General features: G+C 37.7%; 1 protein-coding gene across 4 annotated transcripts in view; it reads left to right on the top strand.

Moving 5' to 3' along the window:
• Positions 1-65: 65 nt before the first annotated feature.
• TMEM209 (transmembrane protein 209) overlaps positions 66-20966 on the top strand; it is a 40674-nt gene continuing 19773 nt past the window's right edge. For 2 of the 4 annotated variants that reach the window (XM_054497270.2, XM_054497268.2), the window contains exons 1-7: positions 66-188; positions 1445-1581; positions 1708-1766; positions 2903-3034; positions 3476-3717; positions 12744-12945; positions 20173-20348. In XM_054497270.2, the coding sequence (XP_054353245.1) occupies positions 186-188; positions 1445-1581; positions 1708-1766; positions 2903-3034; positions 3476-3717; positions 12744-12945; positions 20173-20348 (951 nt within the window). In that variant the 5' untranslated portion in view covers positions 66-185. Of the gene's footprint in view, positions 480-1444; positions 1582-1707; positions 1767-2902; positions 3035-3069; positions 3217-3475; positions 3718-12743; positions 12946-20172; positions 20349-20966 lie in introns of those variants that run through there. The other 2 variants (XM_054497269.2, XM_054497271.2) reach the window with 2 other exon arrangements.

Genomic DNA, 20966 nt, shown 5'->3' with positions numbered 1-20966 from the left:
CCAAGACCTGTTTCCCTGGTAACGCTCCGAGAGGCTGGGCCTGCGACCCCTCCCTTTCTCGCGAGAAGAGACTGCCCAGTTCTTCCGGTAACTTTAGAGCCGCCTGCCGGTCGCCTCCCTCTTGAGCTTGGCTTCGCGCATGCCCAGAGAGAGTGGCGCGAGCCTGCGCTTTCCGGCCGGAGGACATGGTGCGTTTTCGGGGTCATGTTTGTACTTCCTGTCTTGGAATCCACGCGGGTTGTGGGAGTTCCGCGCCTGCTGATCTGTCCGGGGTTCAGCCAAGGGGGGATGTGGCTAGGCGTCCCGCCTCTCTAGGGGAAGGGAAGAAAGAAGCAATAGGGTTGCTGAAGTTCGTGCAGAGGAGCCGGGGAGGGAAGCTCTGGACTGGGAAATTGGGACACGGGGCCTGAGTGGCGCGAAAGCTATTACTCTGTTCTCTGTGGGATACGACTGCTTGTCGCTGGAACAAGTTTTGCACGGTCTGTAAGAGTTGAGCCTAGCTGAAGAAAGGAATTATAAATCCCAAATGTGGACCAAAACAATGCACGTTTTCCCCTCTCACCCTTTTGCTCCCCTCAGCACCCCATCATGATTACGTGCCCTTCTAAAACTTGAATCCTTATCCTTTATCCACACACAAAAGGGAGAGCCCTGGAGTATAGCTGTCCCAATGCAGAGTTGTTTAGATAGTAATGGCGTCTGCATGAGGATGTAGAAGAGTCTTTATGACTTACAGCAGATATGGAATATAGTCTCCCAGGACTTGATATTTTGAGTTTCTGAAATTAGCTTTTTGCCTAGTCCTTGTAACATACCCCAAAGACAAAATACAAAGTATTTCTAGACATAACCCTTAAATTACAAAATATGACATTTTTATGTATTGGAAGTATTAAGTTGTTCTTAAATAACCGGCCACGGCTGGGCAGGGTGGCTCACGCCTGTAATCCCAACACTTTGGGAGGCCGAAGCGGGTGGATCACAAGGTCAGGAGTTCGAGACCAGCCTGGCCAAGATGTTGAAGTCCCGTCTCTACTAAAAATACAAAAATCAGTCGGGCGCGGTGGCGGGCGTCTGTAATCCCAGCTACTTGGGAGTCTGAGGCAGGAGACTCGCTTGAACCCAGGAGGCGGAGGTTGCAGTGAGTCGAGATCGCGCCACTGCATTCTAGCCTGGGAGACAGCAAGACTCCGTCTCAAAATAAATAAATAAATAACCAGCCACTTCTCTGTTGATTACACTGTGATGCCAATTAAGTTACGTATAATTTTGGGTTCCCTTTCCATATACTGATACTAAAATGGAAAAAGTTTTGATAAAACATCTTAAAGATGAGAGAAGGTATATGCGGTTTCAGTTACCTTTATAAGGGATGCAAAATTTGGTTTTTAAATGGAGCAATAGTTTCTTTTGGTTAATTCCTGTGCTTTTTGTTTTTTCATAGATGCAGGGGGAGGCACACCCTAGTGCTTCCCTTATTGACAGAACCATCAAGATGAGAAAAGAAACAGAGGCTAGGAAAGTGGTCTTAGCCTGGGGACTCCTAAATGTATCTATGGCTGGAATGATATATACTGAAATGTAAGTGAATCAGTCCAAAAAAAGTGAAACTCTAAGAAGCCAGTGGCTGGTTCCACAGGTTTTTGTGTTTGTTTTTGATTTTTGGTGTTTTTAAGTTCACTGGAAAGCCTTTCTAATTTTTTTCAGGACTGGAAAATTGATTAGTTCATACTACAATGTGACATACTGGCCCCTCTGGTATATTGGTAAGTAATTAATTTTCACTGTAACTTACATTTACCAATAAAAAACTGCTTTCAGGTTTAATTCAGCTTATTACATTTCCTTATTCAACAAGTATTTGATTGCCTGCTGGGTTGTAAAAACTGGGAATACAGCAGAAAGGGAGCAAGGTGAAACCCTGCTATTATGAAAGGAACATTCTATTAGACAGTCAAATTAATAAACACTTCAGTTAATTATGAGTTCTGTGAAGAAAAATAAGTTTAGAGGTTAGTGAGATTTGTTTTTATTACTCTCCTGAAATGCCCTTTCTGTGTCTCTACCTTTTTACCTTTCAAGACCAGCCCAGATTTCTGCTCCATTGATGCCTTCCTCAGTTTTCACATTCTTTCCTCTCTTCTTGTCTGCTCTTCCATAGTCATTGGGTATAAAGAGTCTTTATGGATGTTAAAGTAAATTTCGTAGTCTATACACATTAATCCAAAGTCTTTCACAGGGAGATATTGTGCCAAGTGGGAAGAGCAAGGGATTTGCAATCAGCAGACCTCACTTAGAATCATGGCTTCACTAACTCACTCTCTACTCTTGTAAGAGTCACTTGGCTTCCGAATAGTGTTGGTTTATATATTTAAAATGAAGGTGAAAATATTTATTGTACAGGGTTGCTAGGATTAGTGCTGTTTTGAAACTCACTAGTAAATGACCTACACATAATTTTTTTTTTTTTTTTTGAGAAGGAGTCTCACTCCATCACCCAGGCTGGAATACAGTGGCACAATCTCAGCTCACTGCAACCTCCACCTCCCAGGTTCAAGCAATTCTCCTGCCTCAGCCTCCCAAGTAGCTGAGACTACAGGTGTGCACCACCACACCTGGCTAATTTTTATATTTTTAGTAGAGATGGGGTTTCACTATGTTGGCCAGGCCGGTCTCGAATTCCTGACCTCAGGTGATCCACTCGCCTCAGCCTCCCAAAGTGCTGGAATTATGGGTGTGAGCCACCATGCCCAGCTGCCCTACACATAACAATCATTAAAGTATAGTTTTTATGAGGAATAAGAAGGTAATTTTAGTTTGCTAAGTGTAGAGGGTTTTTGTGTTCTCCAATAGATGCCCTCCTCACCCCCCTTATTAAAAAAAAAAAATTGTTCTCTTCCAGAGCTTGCCCTTGCATCTCTCTTCAGCCTTAATGCCTTATTTGATTTTTGGAGATATTTCAAATATACTGTGGCACCAACAAGTCTGGTTGTTAGTCCTGGACAGCAAACACTTTTAGGGTTGAAAACAGCTGGTGAGTGTTTTATATCTCTTGCAAGGGTGGGGAAAAGGTTGGCAATAAATCTTTCTCAGTTTAATTTTCCCATTTCGTAGACTCAAAGCTGGAAGAGACATCAGCTATCTTAAGCAGGATACAATAAATTGTCTTATGACCAATGATTATCATTCCTACTTGTATACATTCAACTATTTCATGTAAGTTTGTTCCATTGTTCAGGTGCAATTAAGATTAAATGACTAACTTGCTGAGTTGAAACCAGTTTCTAATTTTGCACTCTGGAAATGGTAAACACCTAATTTGTGTCCTTTGGTAATAATACATTCTGTGATTTAACAACCAAGTAACTCTGTTAACTTTTTTCCCTGAAGAAAAAGACTTAGTTGCTTAAATATATTTTCATATAATTTTATTTGAATGTACATACACATATGTTGCTTTTTTTTTTCCTTCTAGTTGTACAGACTACGCCTCCACATGATCTGGCAGCAACCCAAATCCCTCCCGCTCCACCTTCCCCTTCAATTCAGGGTCAGAGTGTGTTGAGTTATAGCCCATCTCGTTCACCCAGTACCAGTCCCAAGTTCACCACCAGCTGTATGACTGGTTACAGCCCTCAGCTGCAAGGTCTGTCCTCAGGTGGCAGTGGTTCTTATAGCCCTGGAGTGACCTACTCGCCCGTCAGTGGTTATAATAAGGTAATGACTCTCTTCCCTTGTCTAGTCACATTATTTTAGAATTGGGAGGTATACTAAAAATCATCTAATGAGTCAAAACTTATCAGTGAGCAAACTGAGACTTGACTTGCCCAGAACACCCATTTAAAAACCAAGAATAGAACACAATATCTTAAACACAACATCTTAAAATGAAAGAGAAAAAATTACCATTTGCAGAGATAACAAACTTTACGTTCACCATCTACGATCTTTCAGCAGTCTTTAAAACAAGTTGAAACCAGGATAATTTTTTACTTTAGTTGCTTTTACTCCTGTTTTCCCTCTTTCTTTCCTTCTTCGTGTGAGGCCTTTGTATACCCTTTTAGAGTTTTAGTGTGTTTTATCATGTTGGAGTGTCTTCTAAGCTAAAAGCTGGGATTGTCACATAGTTTTTTTTTTCCAATGAGTACAAATGATTCTTGAATATGGACACTTTCCATGGAATAGTAGGAACCTTCATTTCCACTCCCACAGTAATGTGAAATGTTGTTCTAATTTTTAGGATTAATAGAAACAGGATTGACAAATTGAAATTTTGACTCCTTCTTGAAGCATGAAACTATTAATATAAGAGCGGCATTGAAAGAAGAGTGGTCATTTCAGATGCTGTCGCTACTGTGTTGGACTAACATCTCTAGCTGCTAGTTAAAAGAGGAGTCTCTGGAGATGAAACCGACACACTGTCTGCCCATATCCATTTACATATTTCTTTTTTTTTGAGACAGAGTCTCGCTCTGTCGCCCAGGCTGGAGTGCAGTGGCGTGATCTTGGCTCACTGCAAGCTCCGCCTCCCAGGCTCACACCATTCTCCTGCCTCAGCCTCCCGAGTAGCTGGGACTACAGGCGCCCGCCACCACACTCGGCTAATTTTTTGTATTTTCAGTAGAGACGGGGTTTCACCGTGTTAGCCAGGATGGTCTCGATCTCCTGACCTTGCAATTTGCCCTCCTTGACCTCCCAAAGATTTACATATTTCTTTGTAATGAAATTCCATACTACTGGTTATCCAATATTAAAATTAATTTTGGCAGGTAATAGAATTTTGAAAATTTTGTACAAGTAAAATTTTTATATAGGTAGTGAAAATTAATAACTCATAGGTAAATGCGACTTTTAAAAATAATTTTTCACAAGATGATACTATATGATCCTTATAGAAAATTGGAAAAGTAAAATAGAAGGAAAATTATTACAGTCCTGCCACACAAAAATAATCTGTTTAGTGGCTATTTAGTACTCATCTAATGGATATACCATAATTTACTCTTGAATGTTTAAGTCATTTTCATTTATAAAAAAACTTAATGTATACTAAATAGCCCTGTACATAGAATTATTGATAAATTTGGGATGGGAATGTCTATCCAAAAGAATTATACCAATTCACATTGTCACAGAAATGTAGAAGAGTGTTTTACCACACTCTTGACCATCAAGTTAATTTTTTTAAAAAATAAATCTCTGCTAATAAGAAACATGACAATAGTCTATTGTAACTTTTAACATTTATTTCAAAGCCGCATAGCTAAATCAGGAAGTTCTCGTTCTTTACTCACTTATCTTTTGGGTCTGTATCCTCTGATTTTTTTTCTTGGGTTGCTGTTTAATTATAGAGTTTAATATATAGAGAGAGAGAGAGAGAGAGAGAAACTTTAAATGTTTAATAGTCTTATCTGTTTATCTCCTTGTGGTTTGCTCTGTTTTTAAATTTAGAAATTTTCTCACTTTCAGAATTGACTCCCCCACCACCATAGTATAAGATGATAATTTTCTCATTTTCGTTTTTTGCTAAAATGGATAACTAGTTGTCCTAATATCATAAATTATTTTTACCTTGATTGACTTGGAGCCTCCTTTGAATTACATGTGATTTTGCATATTAGAGTCTTTTCCAGGGTGATTCTGTTCACTTGCTATGTTTTTAGTGCTGTGTGTAGCAGTTTCATTGTGGACTGACTGTTAGAAGAGTTAACAAAAAATGTTAAATACTATTGCATTTTTGCTTCAAAAACAGATAAATCATATGTTATGTTCTATTTGTACAAAAGAAGTGACACGACCAAAATATCAAGTATAATTTTTATTTTTAAAGAAATAATTTTTTTCTTATGTTAACTCTCCCTTTGTACCCACGCTTTTCCAGTCATTTCTTCTGCCTTGTACATCTTTATATTTATAAATTAGAGGGAAAAAATAATGAACTGAGATTTTTTTACCTTAGTAATCTTTCTTTTTTTAAATCTTAAAAGATGTGTCAGGAAATTATCAAAAGAAAGTAAAGGTGACGGCTGGGCGCGGTGGCTCACACCTGTAATCCCAGCACTTTGGGAGGCTGATGCAGGCGGATCATGAGGTCAGGAGATCGAGACCATCCTGGCTAACACAGTGAAACCCTGTCTCTACTAAACAAAATACAAAAAATTAGCCAGGCGTGGTGGCAGGCACCTGTAGTCCCAGTTACTCAGGAGTCTGAGGCAGGAGAATGGCGTGAAGCGGGGAGGCGGAGCTTTCAGTGAGCCGAGATGGCACCACTGCACTCCAGCCTGGGCGACAGAGCGAGACTCCGTCTCAAAAAAAAATAAAAAAATAAAAAAGTAAAGGTGACAAAGGCATATCAGGAAAACATAAAAATAAGGTGGTAGTATTAACAATGAATAACTTCAGAGGAGGAATAATTATGAGACAAAAGGTCATTTTAAGTTGATGGAAGAAATAATACGTAAGATGAAATAATAGTTACAATCACAATCCCTGTATATTGAATAATACAGCATCATAAAATGTAAAACAAAAACCTTTAGAAACATGAAATCAATAAACACAATTGTATTGGAAGACTTTAGCATTATCAATGTCTGATAAAGTAGGCAACAAATAAGGACACGAAAGATTGGAGCAGTAAAATTTAGTAAGACAACCTCCATAAGAATACTATTGAATATTGTACCTTTCCATTTGAGATATTCGTGAAATTGTACACGTTGTATTTTCTGACCAAAACAAAAATAAAACTAGAAATTAAAAATAAAGGTTTGAAAAACACCACTAAAATGTTTAAAAATACTCACCAAATTATTAGGTTAAATTAAAGTTAGGAAAACAAGAATGCTTCAATATCAGAATTTATGAATATAGTAAAAGCTATATGCAGTGGTAAATTCTTAGCCTTAAATGGTTTCATTTTTGTTTTCTGGGGGGGTTTTTTGAGACAGAGTTTCACTCTTATCACCCAGGCTGGAGTGCAGTGGGGTGATACCGGCTCACTGCAGCCTCCACCTCCCGGGTTGAAGGGATTCTCCTGCCTTAGCCTCCTGAGTAGCTGTGACTATAGGGGCCTGCCAGCATGCCCAACTAATTTTTTAATTTTTAGTAGACATGGGGTTTCACCATGTTGGCCAGGCTGGTCTCCAACTCTTGACCTCGAGTGATCCACCCACCTCGGCCTCCCAAAGTGCTGGGATTACAGGCGTGAGCCACCTCGCCCTACCCATTTTTGTTTTAAAAAATAAAAATAGATATACTCAGAATTCAGGTCAAAATTAAGAGATTACAACAAGGAAAATACAGAAAAAATGATAGATATATGGTACAACATGGATGAGTCCTGAAAACACTATGCTAATGAAAGAAGCCAGTCACAAAAGACCACATATAATTATATGATTCTAGTTACATGAAATGTTCAGAATGGGTAAATCTATAAAGACAGGAAGATTAGTGGTTATCTAAAGTTGGTGTGGGAAGGAAGGAGAAAGGGGGATTGATTTTAGTGGGAGGAAGAATAAGAATGTTCTGAAATTGATTGTGATGGCTGTATAATCCTGTGAATATACTAAAACACATTGAGTTGTGCACTTTACATGAGTGAATTGTGTGGTATGTGAATTTATATCTCAGTAAAGCTATTTTTAAAATGATAAAAGCAAATGTTAATGAACTGTTATCTAAGAGCTTTTTTCTGTGTGCATGGGAAATCCCATAAAATAGACAAATCTGTCAAATCAGCAGAGCAAATAAGACATAGACTTAAGGAGAAATTGAAATGGAAGATTTAGAAAACGATACAGAGAAATTTAAACCAAAATGAATATTTTTACATTTTATGGTAAGCAGAGAATAGCTATTACCATAACGTTTCATGTCTCTGTGTTGTTACTGATCTTTGTAAGTTATTCTCTCTGCTGAAAATACTCTTAATATCATCCTTTGTTTAATGGTGATAAAACATATTTTTAAGTGCATAGTTCAGTAGCATTAAATGCGTTCAAATTGCGCAGCTGTCACCATCATCCGTCTCTAGAACTTATCATCTCCCCACTGAAACAATGTGCCCATTGAACAATTAACTCTGTTTTTCCACCCCCTAAGTCTCTGGCAACCACTATTCTGTCTCTGAATTTGATACTCTAAGTACATCATGTAAGTGGAATCATACAGTATTTGTCCTTTAACTGGCTTATTTCACTAGCATAATGTCCTCAGGGTTCATCCATGTTGTAGCATGTGTTATAATTCCCTTCATTTTTAAGGCTGAATAATATTCCATTGTATGTATACACCACATTTTGTTTATCCACTCATATGTTGATGGCTTCCACCTTTTGGTGGAAGTGTACATGGCTGTACAGCTTATCTGTTTGAGTCCCTGCTTTCAGTTCTTCTGGGTATATATCAAGAAGTAGAGTTTATGTATCAATTTTTAATTTTTTGAGGAAACACTATGGAGTGTGTTTGTTTTGGTAGAGATGGGGTCTTGCTATGTTGCCTGGGTTGGTCTCAAACTTCTAGACTCAAGCAGTCTTCCTGCCTCAGCCTCCCAAAGTGCTGGGATTACAGGCATGAGCCACCACACCTGGCCCCATACCATGGTTTGTAGCCACTATGCCATCTTACATTCCCACCTTAGAATATTTGCATAATTATATACCAAACAAAGCATAGTATTTTTAAATAATTGCTTGTATTAGTCTGCTTGGGCTGCCATTAAAAAATGCCACAGGCTTTGTGGCCTGACAGAAATTATTTTCTCATAGTTCTGAATGCTAGAAGTCTAAGATCAAGGTCCCTGCTAGTTTGGTTTCTGGTGAGGGCTCTTTGTAGTTTATGGACAGCCACTTTGCCCTGCCATGGCCTTTCTGGTATCTTCATATAAGGACACTGAGCCTATCAGAACAAGGCCCCACTCCAATGACCTCACTTAGGTTAATTACCCCCTTACTTCAAAAACAGCCACACTGGGGGTTAGGGCTTCAACATATGAATTTGTGGAAGACACAGACATTCAGTCTATAATAATGTTCACTTTTTTTCCTCTAGACTGTAACCCTCTTGAGCACAGGGTTATGTATTTTTATTTGTCTTTGTTTCCTTAGCACAGTATATGGAATATAGATGCTACATCAGTGTCTGTTGAACCAAACTAATAACTTAGAAAAGTTAATGAAATACATTACTTTTCTTGGAAAAAAAAAAAAAAGCCAAAAATTGGCTAAGAAGTAGAAAACCAAAATGAGAGAGAAAGTTTAAAAACAATACATCAAATACATCCTCAGAAGGCTGTAGGGCCCTTAAGTTTTATTATTGAGTTCTTTCAAACTTTGAAGAAACAGTTACTTTATAGACTTTTTATTATGGAAAATCTCAAACTCACAAAAGTGAAGAGACCGGTTTTAATATAGTGAACTCCTGTGTATCTTTTACCCATCTTCTAAAAGTTATTAATATTTTGCTGGGGTATGAACAGCTAATTCTGATCCAGTAAAACAACATGTTAACATAAACTTGAGTTAGAAAACAGGATTGAAATCCTGGTATGATCTTCAGCAAGTTACCTAAACTCATAAGGCGAATATAGTAATCATGTGTACCTGTTATTGAAAAGAGAAAATAAGACAATGTATATATTAAGCATAATTAGCACATTGCCTGACATATATAATGACTGCCTAAATACTTGGTATTCAATATGAATTATTACCAATTACAGAAAAGATGAGAACACCACTACCTGTTTCACTTTATAGAATGTAATAAAACTTAAAGCACAAAATTGTTCTCCCTGGGATCTGTAAAAAAGAAACCAAAAAAACTTAAAAACAAATAGGACAATGTGAAAGTTGTAAATTAAATAATGGTTTGAATTCACAGAAATTAACACCTTTTTTTTTTTTTTTTTCCCAAAATAACTTTTAAGGAATAATTGATGACCAGGTAAAATTTATCCTAGCAATGCAAGAAATCTATTAATACATTATATTCAAGAGTTCATTTAAAACCTAAAGTTTAAAAAGCTGTTTCCTAAAAACATCCATTTTAATATTAAAAACTTTGGTTAAGTGGCTGGATACACGGTAAATATCCAAAATCAATAGCTTACAGTCATATATATGCCAGCATTATTCAATTAGATCCAATAGGGGTTTCAAAATTCCTTTCATAATTGATTAAAAAACATAAGATCCCAAGATTGAGCTTTAGAAGTAAAGTGGGGCCAAAACATTGCCAAGAGATGATAAGAGATACTAGATGAAGAGAGAGAAAATGTTCTTGGATAAAAAGATATTGTTATAAAGATTTTCTCCCAACATGCTAATGTATAAGGTGTATGCAATTCTAATCAGTCCCAGTCTACCATTTTTAAAAAATAGATTTATGCAAGTTACTCATTGTTAAAGTTAATGAAGAAAAACAAATGAGCCAAGAAAATTTTGAGTAACAGGATACTTCCCCATAGACATTAAAACTTAATAAGTAAAATATTATGGCCCGTAAGCAAAAATAGGCCAATTAATGCAATAATAGCCCAGATATAGTATATAAATGATGTAATATGTTAATTTTAAAAATAAAAGAGAAATCTGTGTGGAAAAGGATTAACATTTTTATTTTCAAACAGCTTTTAACAATTACAAGACTGGTTAATCTTTAACTTATTGCAAACTAATATGAAGTGATAATAACACCCCAATAGAAAAATATTATAAATGTACTTGAGTAAACATTTAAATAAAATAAGTAATCCAAGTGACCAGTAATTGTATTTTTTAAGTGTTTAATGTCATAAATATAGGGAAATGCAAATTAAATGCCCAGTTTTTAAAATTCTTGTATATCAAGTAAATGTTAATATGCTTTCACCAAATAATTTCAGTTTTAAGAATCTGTTAAAGAAGCCATCAGAAATTCAGTCAAAGATTTATGTACAGCTGTCTTCATCGTAACATTGACAAAGCTATGTATATTTTAGAGATTTTAAAATACATAAAATATGAAAAAGGATTATATTATCGCTGGGTGGCAAAGTTACAGATGTTTATACTTTCTATTTTTAAAAATATGCATGTGTTACTTGTTTTTTTTAAGAGATAGGGTCTTGCTCTATCATCCAGGCTGGAATGCAGTGGCATGGTCATGGCTCACTGTAGCCTCTAACTCCTGGGCTCCATGAGTTACTTTTTTTTTTTTTTTTTTTTTGATGGACTTTATTTTTTAGAGCAGTTTTGGGTTCACAGCAAAATCAAGAGATCTCATGTACATCCCCTGTCCTAACATGCATAGCCTCCCCCACGATCAGTATACCCCCTCACAGTGGTTTGTTTTGTTTTTTTTTTTTTTTTTTTTGGGAGACAGAGTCATCCTCTGTCACCCAGGCTGGAGTGTGGTGGCGCGATCTCGGCTGACTGCAAGCTCCGCCTCCTGGATTCACGCCATTCTCCTGCCTCAACCTCCCGAGTAGCTGGGACTACAGGCGTCCGCCACCACACCCGGCTAATTTTTTTGTATTTTTAGTAGAGATGGGGTTTCACCATGTTAACCAGGATGGTCTCGATCTCCTGACTTCGTGATTCGCCCACCTCGACCTCCCAAAGTGCTGGGACTACAGGCGTGAGCCACCGCGCCTGGCCTCACAGTGGTACATTTCTTAAGCTGATGAACCTGCATTGACACGCCATTGTCACCCAAAGTGCATAGTTTACATTAGGGTTCACTCTTTGTGTTGTACGTTCTATGGGTTTGGACAAATGTGTAATGACATGTTCACAATAATAGTATCATACAGAATAAAAAATCTGCACCATTTATTCATTCTTCTTTTCCTCCAGATTCCTGTTAACCGCTTTTTTTTTTTTTAATTGCCGCCATAGTTTTGCCTTTTCTAGAATGTCATGTACTTAGAATCATAACTGTGTAGCTTTTCGGATTGGCTTCTTTCACTTAACAATATGCATTTAAGATTGCTTTGTGTCTTTTCGTAGCTTGATAGCTCACTTCTTTTTTTTTTTTTTTTTTTTTTTGAGACGGAGTTTCGCTTTTGTTGTCCAGGCTGGAGTGCAATCGCGCGATCTTGGCTCACCACAACCTCCGCCTCCCGGGTTTAAGCGATTCTCCTGCCTCAGCCTCCCGAGTAGCTGCGATTATAGGCATGCACCACCACGCCCAGCTAATTTTGTATTTTCAGTAGACACGGGTTTCTCTATGTTGGTCAGGCTGGTCACTGACCTCAAGTGATCCGCCCACCTCAGCCTCCAAAAGTGCTGGGATTACAGGTGTGAGCCACCATGCCCAGCGATAGCTCACTTCTTTTTAGTGCTAATACTCCATTACCTAATTTTGCCAGTTTATTTACTCACTCACCTACTGAAGGGCATCTTGGTTGCTTCCAAGTTTTGGCCATTAGGAATAAAGCTGCCATAAACATACAGGTTTATGTGTGGACGTAAGTTTTCAACTCCTTGGGTAATACTAAGGAGCACAATTACTAGTTCGTATGATACGATGATATTTACTTTTGTAAGAAACTGCCAGACTGTGTTTCAAAGTGGCTGTATCATTTTGCATTCCCATCAGCAAAGAATGAGAGATTCTGTTGTTTCACAACCTCATCAGCATTTGATGTTGTCAGTATTGTGGATTTTTGCCATTCTACTAGGTGTTTTACTTAAAAACCAAAACAAAATGAATTTCAATTAAAGAAAAATAAAGTAAAAATCTTTTATTTTGTATAGTTGGCGAGCTTTAGCCCCTCTCCTCCTTCTTCATACCCTACCACTGTTGGACCAGTGGAGAGCAGTGGATTGAGATCTCGCTACCGTTCTTCACCTACCGTCTACAACTCACCTACTGACAAAGAAGACTACATGACCGACCTACGAACTTTGGATACTTTTCTTAGAAGTGAAGAGGAGAAACAGCATAGGGTTAAGCTGGGTACATATATATTTTCTTTATATCTACTATACATATTTTTGGTGTCAATCTTTAACCTATTACTTTCATTATTTTGATATCCATACTAACATACTTTGTTAGCTTAGCACGTTTTGTTTTAGTTTATATGTAACATTATTTTATGCAGTTAGAATTAAGTTCACTAAATTTAAGAAGTGAAATATAGCTAAACTAAGAAATCTCGAACCTACAATAAGATTGAAAGCTTTTTTGTATAATGTAAGTTAAAATTTCTATTTTAAGTTGATGCTACAAAATAGTGTTTTGAAGCAGTGCGTAGTGAACTTACTCAAATTATAGCTGTCTCTTTTCAGGTAGTCTTTTTGGAAGGTTGGTGTGGCAGAGCAGGCTGAAAGAGAGAGCATGTATTTACTCGAGAAGCGCTGCTGTTTTTCAGAACATTTTAAAACTTGCGTTTTAGTATTTCCTGAAAGCCTATAGTTTACCTTGGGAAAGAGTGTTAGCAAATCTTAATCTGTTTGGGGTGGATTTGATTATTACAGAGTCAATTATTTGAAACCAAATTGGGTTATTGAATTGAGTAATGATTTTTCCCCATCAGGAACTTTCATGGAAAGCATATTAGGCGCTAATACTCAGCTGTGGCGAGGAAGCCGGTTATTGGACCATGGCTCTTTGTGTCGCTTGAAGTCTCACCAGTGATTTTTAATTTCATTTTGCCTGAAAGTGCCACAGATGTTACAGAAACCAGTCAATATTATCTTCTTCTTTTTGATACATGCTTTTAAAAAAAAATTTGAAATATTTTGAGTCTACCAAAACTTTAATACAGAGTATAATACAAAGAACCTATGTATCCTTGGCACATCTTTGTAATACCCAGATATTTTCTGACTTCACTTGTATTCTTTATCCCAGTAGGAGCTATTTAGAAGTAATATTATTATTGTTTGGAAGTGTTATTGGTGTTGCTTTTAATTTTCAAGCCTGAGAAGGCTTGGTTACCTTTTTTTCTCCTAAGTTAATTTTACTGTGGTTAGATAATCTGATCTGTACCTATCAATTTTGTGTTTGTTTGTTTGAGACTTGTTTTTAGGTCTACTATGTGATCACTTTTCTGTAAATGGCTTTGGTATATTGAACAGAATCCAGAGTCTCTAAATTTGGGGCTCTATATTTGTTCACTGTCACACTGCTTGATGGTATTCTTAAATACTTTATCTTACTAATTTTTATCTGCTTTATCTATTGGTTATTAAGAAAGTGTGCCAAAAGCTCCCGTTGATTGTCTTCCGTTAAATGTTTTCTCGCAATTCTGTCAGATTTGCTAAATATACATACGAGATTATGTTAAATGCATGTAAATTCAGAATTGTGAATATCATTCTGGTGAATTATGCCACTTTATCTCTTAGGCTTTTTGCCTTAAAGTCTATTTTGTCTGACATTGACACATCTATATTAATTTCCTTTTGGTTAGTATCTGGCTGGTATATCTATCTCTATCCCTATACTTTTAGCCCTTCTGTACCCATGGGTTTTCGAAAATTAAGTATTTTGTGCAAATTAATAAATGATTAATAAGTATTTTCTGGGAAGCTACTTATCTAATACTATGTAGATATTTGGTCCCCATCAAACTTTTTTTTTTTTTTTTTTTTTTGAGAGTAGGTCTCACTCTGTTGCAGTGGTGCAATCTTGGCTCACTCTGCAGCCTTGAATTCAGAGCTCAGGTGCGTCTCCCACCTCAGCCTCCTGAGTAGCTGGGACTACAGATGCATGCCACCATGCTGTGCTAATTTTTGTGTTTTTAGTAGAGACAGGGTTTTGCCGTGTTGCCCAGGCTGGTCTCAAACTCCTGAGCTCACACAATCCACCCACTTTGGCCTCCAAAAGTGCTGGGATTATAGGCGTAAGCCACTGTGCCTGACCCCATCAAACTTTGACTTACTAGTTCTAACATCCTTTTATGATTATTTTCAAAATTATTACTATGTTGGTTGTCATGGAGCTTTCCAATTTCATCATTTCTTCTATGTTTATTCCTTTAACATTTTTCCTTTTTTTTAACTGTAATATAGTATACATACAATTTACAATATTAGCCTTTTTTTTTTCTTTTTTTGAGATGGAGTCTTGCTCTGTCACCCAGGCTAGAGTGCAGTGGTGCGATCTCGGCTCACTGCAACCTCTGCCTCCCAGGTTCAAGCGATTCTCCTGCCTCAGCTTCCCAAGTAGCTGGGATTACAGACGTCTGCCACCATGCCTGGCTAATTTTTGTATTTTTAGTAGAGACAGGGTTTCACCATATTGGCCAGGCTGGTCTCAAACTCCTGACCTCAGGTGATCTGCCTGCCTCAGCCTCCAAAGTGCTGGGAATTACAGCCATGCCACTGCGCCTGGCCCAATATTAGCCATTTTAAGTGTTTAATTGAGTGGTGGTAAGTACATTTACATTATTGTGCAGCTACCTTTTACATTTATTTGTTGGTATTCTGTAAGATAAAGGTTTCTTCTCCCTAATCATGTCACTTATGTTGACGATTTGGTTGTCTCAGATTGGGCTAGTGGGATCCTCTGTAAGCTGACTTCTCTGTTCTTTTGACATGATACTATCATTCTTTGAGCTAATCCCCCTGCCCCCACCACCTTTCTAGCACCACAAAATATGTCAGGCTCATTTTGTGTTTTCCCTGGCTAGCTCCAGAGTCAGTCTGTTTCTCTAAGAGCCCTGATTCCTTTTAATGGAGAATGATACTTAGAAATTAATATCTGGGCACTGGGCATACTGTTATTATTGAAGTATCATTACTTCAGGTCCTCTAGGAAGTATTTATATAGACACATACACAGATATATGTACACACACACGTATATGTGTTATTCTATGTTTTTAAAAAACCAGGAGTTTATAATGTTACTTCCAATTCAAGTCCAGCTATACAGTTTATTCTGTCCTCCCCACTTTTCATATTTGTAACTTTCTCCAGTAGTGAAAAACCAGGCCCTCATATTCTCTCTCTCATGCACACTTTTTTGCTGAATCATTTGAAAGGAAGTTGCAGGCATCATGCCACTTCATTCCTGAATATTTCACATGCATCTCCTAAGAACGAGACATTTTCCTTTATAACTACAATATGGGCTGGGCACAGTGGCTCATGCTTGTAATCCCAGCACTTTGGGAGGCTGAGGTGGGTGGATCACGAGGTCAGGATTTCGAGACCAGCCTGACCAACATGGTGAAACCCCGCCTCTACTAAAAAATTAGCCGGGCTTGGTGACGCGAGCCTGTAATCCCAGCCACTCTGGAGGCTGGGGCAGGAGAATGGCTTGAACCCGGGAGGCAGAGGTTGCAGTGAACCAAAATCAGACCACTGCACTCCAGCCTGGGTGACAGAGCAAGACTCCGTCTCAAAGAAAAAATAAATAAATAAATAACTACAATATGATTGTCATGCTTAAGATACCACGGGTGTTCATATTCACATTTCCCCAGTTGACCCAATACTGACCCTTGTAGTGCTTTTTTTTCTTTTCTTGATGTAGGATCCAATCAGGTGTCACATATTGCATTTACTTGTGCTTCTGTAGTCTCCTTAAATCTAAACCATTTGGATAGTTTGGGTTTTGTGGGGTTTTTTGTTTTGTTTTGTTTTATGACATTTACATTTTGAAGAGATGAGGCTGAATTTGAATCTGAATTTGAAAATTCAGATTTGTTTGATCATTTTGTTACTATTAGATTCCGTTTAAATATTATTTTCTGGCAAGAATACAACATAGGTGGTGGCATGTCCTTTTCAGTGTATCACATCAGGAGATGCATGATGCTGCTTTGTCTCTTTGTCGGTAATGTATAATAAAATTGGATCACTTGGTTAAGGTGATAGCAACCGGATTTCTTCATGATTTTCCCTTTATGTCGTCTTTCCCTAACAGCCTTTTACCCAGTGATTTTAGCATCTATTGATGATCCTTGCCCTTGATAAAGTGGAGATTTTCTTTCTTTTTTTTTGAGACAGAGTCTCACTCTGTCACCGCAGCTGGAGTGCAGTGGCGCTATCTTGGCTCACTGCCAGCTCCACCTCCCGGGTTCACGCCATTCTCCTGCCTCAGCCTCCTAAGCAGCTGGGCCTACAGATGCCTGCCACCACACCTGGCTAATTTTTTGTATTTTTAGTAGAGACGGGGTTTCACCATGTTAGCCAGGGTGGTCTTGATCTCCTGACCTCGTGATCCGCCCGCCTTGGCCTCCCAAAGTGCTGGGATTACAAATGTGAGTCACTGCCCCCGGCCAAAGTGAAGATTTTCTAATTATTTATTCCTACATTTCATAGTTTGGCATTCTTCTCTAAAGAAGAGCGTTCTGTTTTACCCCCACGCCAGCTTTTTTGGTTTAGTCACTGTGGACTCATCAGCTGTTTATTTAGTAATGTCTAAACTGTTATTTAACTAATCCATTGAGTTTTTTAATTTCAGCCATTTGTTCTCATTTTATAGTTTTATTTGGTCCTTTCAAATATGCCAGGTTTTTGTAGAATATTTTTTATTCTTACGTCTTCAGTTCCTTTTTCTATCTCAGTTCCTTAAACACACTTTTTTAATGTTATTTGTCCAACAGTTCAATTATCTAAAGTTCTTGGAGGTTAAATACTGACCATTTTTGTCTTGTTGGTTGTTATGACTGGAGTCTTGTTTCCTTGTGATTGATGTAATTTCTGTTTGTTTCTGGTAAGCTTATCTTGGCTGGATGGAAGCTTTGTCTCTTCCTAGCTGTTTTGTATTTGCCTCTGTCAGGTGCCTTAGGAGTATTATTGACTTTGAGCTAACTTAAGTAATTTCTAAGCTTGGAGATTCCTGGACCTCACAGGTACTATAAATGGGCACTTTAAACCCATGTGAAGATGTATCTATAATTTTTAAATCTCAGGGTGTTGTTTTTCTTTTTTTTTTTTTTTAAGTCTCCCAACAACCTATGACAGACAAGCTTTCATTATCTCCTGGTCCCATTGAACAGATTTTTTTCTTATCTACTCAGAATGTGGCCCTTTGAGATTCCTGGTCCTCTACCAGGAGCAGGGACTAAGGGTAGGAGAAAGGTGTCAGCCCAACTCTCTACCTCTTAAGGGCCCAAATCCTTATCTCTGTTTCCCACTTGGGCAATGAATCCAAGCTGATAGATTTCTCAAGGCCTACAAAATTCTCTAGAGCAGCCACAGCAGCCTCTTACAGGCTATTTTGATTTTTAATTCTCTTTTCATTTTTAAGCACTGGCTATTCATAGCCTTACTTTTTTGCAAGCTCCATTATTCATCTTAATAATTTTTTTGTTTTGTTTTTGAGATCGAGTTTTTTTTTGTTTTTGAGATAGAGTCTAGCTCTGTTGCTCAGGCTAGAGTGCAGTGGGGTGATCTCGCCTCACTCACTGAACCCTCCGCCTCCCGGGTTCAAGCAATTCTCCTGCCTTAGCCTCCTGAGTAGCTGGGATTACAGGCATGTGCCACCACACCTGGCTAATTTTTGTATTTTTAGTAGAGACGAGGTTTCACCATGTTGGCCAGACTTGTCTCTAGCTCCTGACCTCAAATGATCTGCCCACCTCGGCCTCCCAAAGTGCTGGGATTACAGGCGTGAGCCACCGTGCACTGGCCTAAAGAATGTATTTTATTTAATAAATGTTTTTAGATATTTGTGGTGGGAGATGTTTCAGGTTGTCCGCTTTGCTGTGTTGCCAGATTTCCAGATCTCCATGTGCTTTGACTCTTAGGTCTTTGAGGTTCTCCAGCTATAGATTGTGTGCTGTTGTGGTGGTGGTGGTCATCATGGAAGGGCCCTATTTTGTCATTACTTGCTGTGTACATTTTTTCTTTGCTTTGACTAATGCCCAGAGGTACTAGAACTTCCTATTTCTGTTCATTGTCTAAAGCCAGTCCTCAGTGAAATTTTTCTCAAATACAAGTTTTTTCATAGAAAACTTATGTTTCTTAAAGTTAATAATCGCAATGATTAATCAAAATAGGATAACTTTATGCTCTGTTATGACCATGTTTTTACTTTCTATTTCTGTTCTCTATTTATTAAATCATTTGTGTTGGTTGACAACTGCTTTTCTTGTCATTTATTCATTCCTAAAGTCAGTTTTGCCAGAATTTCATACAAAGTGTGATGTTTCTTTACTGTATATAACTTTTCATGCCAGCATGAAACATACTACATTCACCAACGCTCCTAACAAGACTAGCTAACCTTCAAAATTTTGATGAATTGAAATATTGCTACATATCCCTTTGATGATTTCTAATTCTTTGTGCCCATAAACATAAGGAAAATGAGTTTTATTATTTTCTAGTCATTCCTTTTACAATTCTGCTAAGATTAAAAAAAAAAACTTGTTTCTATTTATGAGTTTCGTTGGAGGGTATAAAGTACCAATTGATATTTTTTATATCAGTTAAACTCTGAAAATATAAGCCCTTCATAAATACCATATAATTGTTGTCGAAAACATGCTTATTTATTTGGGCGCTATGCTAGATGCTAGGAAAAAAAAAAATGCTCCCTGCTTTCAAGGAGCTCAAATTCTGTTTGGGAAAACAAACAAAAACTATAACCCTGAAGTGTGATGAGTGTCCTGGTTCAGAGGCCTCTGTAGGAGTACATTCCTAAATAGAACTTTTTTTTTACATTTCTTAAAAGTAAATTTATAAATTTAGAAGGATAACCATCAGATAGTCTTTTAGTACAACTCAGGAATTACCACAGGCTGTTAAATAAAACACAGTAAAGTACAGGGACAAATAAGTTTAGCCTGTTACCAGGAGAGTAATCTTTTAGTAGGAGGCTATAGTTATCCCATTTAGAAAGAGCTTCTAGAAACTTCAAATAAAGAACTTGCTTAGCCTATTTATTTCCTAAAGAAATAGCTTTTGTTTCTTACTAAATGATTTAAAAGTCTTAGAGAATGAAACGAGCTTAACTTTTCAACAAAACTAGACAGATGCCTTTGACTGCTTATTGTTCTTGTGACTCTTAAATTGATATGGCTCAGAAAATACTATTTTAAATTTTTAATCACAAGAAGACTGTGTTCTCTAAAGAGAAAATTATGCTGGGGAGAAGAGAATCTCCTTGAGGGTTGGTCTTCTGATTCCTGGATTGCCATTGCCTAGATACAAGTGTTAACTTTAGATGTCAGAATTGCTACAACACACTGATACTGTTTATCTTAACAATTAATTGTAGGGAGCCCAGATTCTACCTCTCCTTCCAGCAGTCCTACTTTCTGGAACTACAGTCGTTCTATGGGGGATTATGCACAAACTTTAAAGAAGTTTCAGTATCAGCTTGCCTGTAGGTCTCAGGCCCCATGTGCTAACAAAGATGAAGCCGATCTCAGCTCTAAACAAGCCGCAGAAGAGGTAAGTGGAAAATAAAAGTGACTTAATATTTATGATTTATGCATTGCTAGAAAGTCTTCTACTTCTGGAACATTTTTTCTGCAATCTTCCATTCTGTTGGACAGAAATATAAATCTGGCACACATTAGGCAGTGGGAAAGCTCCTGTCTTACTTTGTGTACCTAAAACTAAAAGCTAAATTATATCATACATTTTACTCTGTGACACACAGTTCACCTTAGTGGCCTGCCTGAAACATATTTTTACATTGATTATAAAAAGGCTGTCATATATAATTGTACTTAACACATTCAGAAGTCTTGCTTTTAAAATATATTTGGATTAGAATATTTGTCAGTAATTTCGTTACTTTAATACCAAATATGGAATTTTTATTTTGTTCCTAAAAGCAAGAAAAATGGGCTGGGCACAGTGGCTCACGCCTGTAATCGCAGCACTTGGGGAGGCAGAGGCAGGTGGATCACGAGGTCAGGAGATTGAGACCATCTGGCCAACATGGTGAAACCCTGTCTCTACTAAAAATACAAAAATTAGCCCGGCATGGTGGCATGCACCTGTGGTTCCAGCTACTCAGGAGTCTGAGGCAGGAGGATTGCTTGAACCTGGGAGGCAGAGATT

Source organism: Pongo pygmaeus, chromosome 6 (genome assembly GCF_028885625.2).
Source record: "Pongo pygmaeus isolate AG05252 chromosome 6, NHGRI_mPonPyg2-v2.0_pri, whole genome shotgun sequence".
NCBI lineage: Eukaryota > Metazoa > Chordata > Mammalia > Primates > Hominidae > Pongo > Pongo pygmaeus.
Note: the sequence above shows the minus strand (reverse complement) of the source record. Positions and strands in the feature narration are given on the sequence as shown.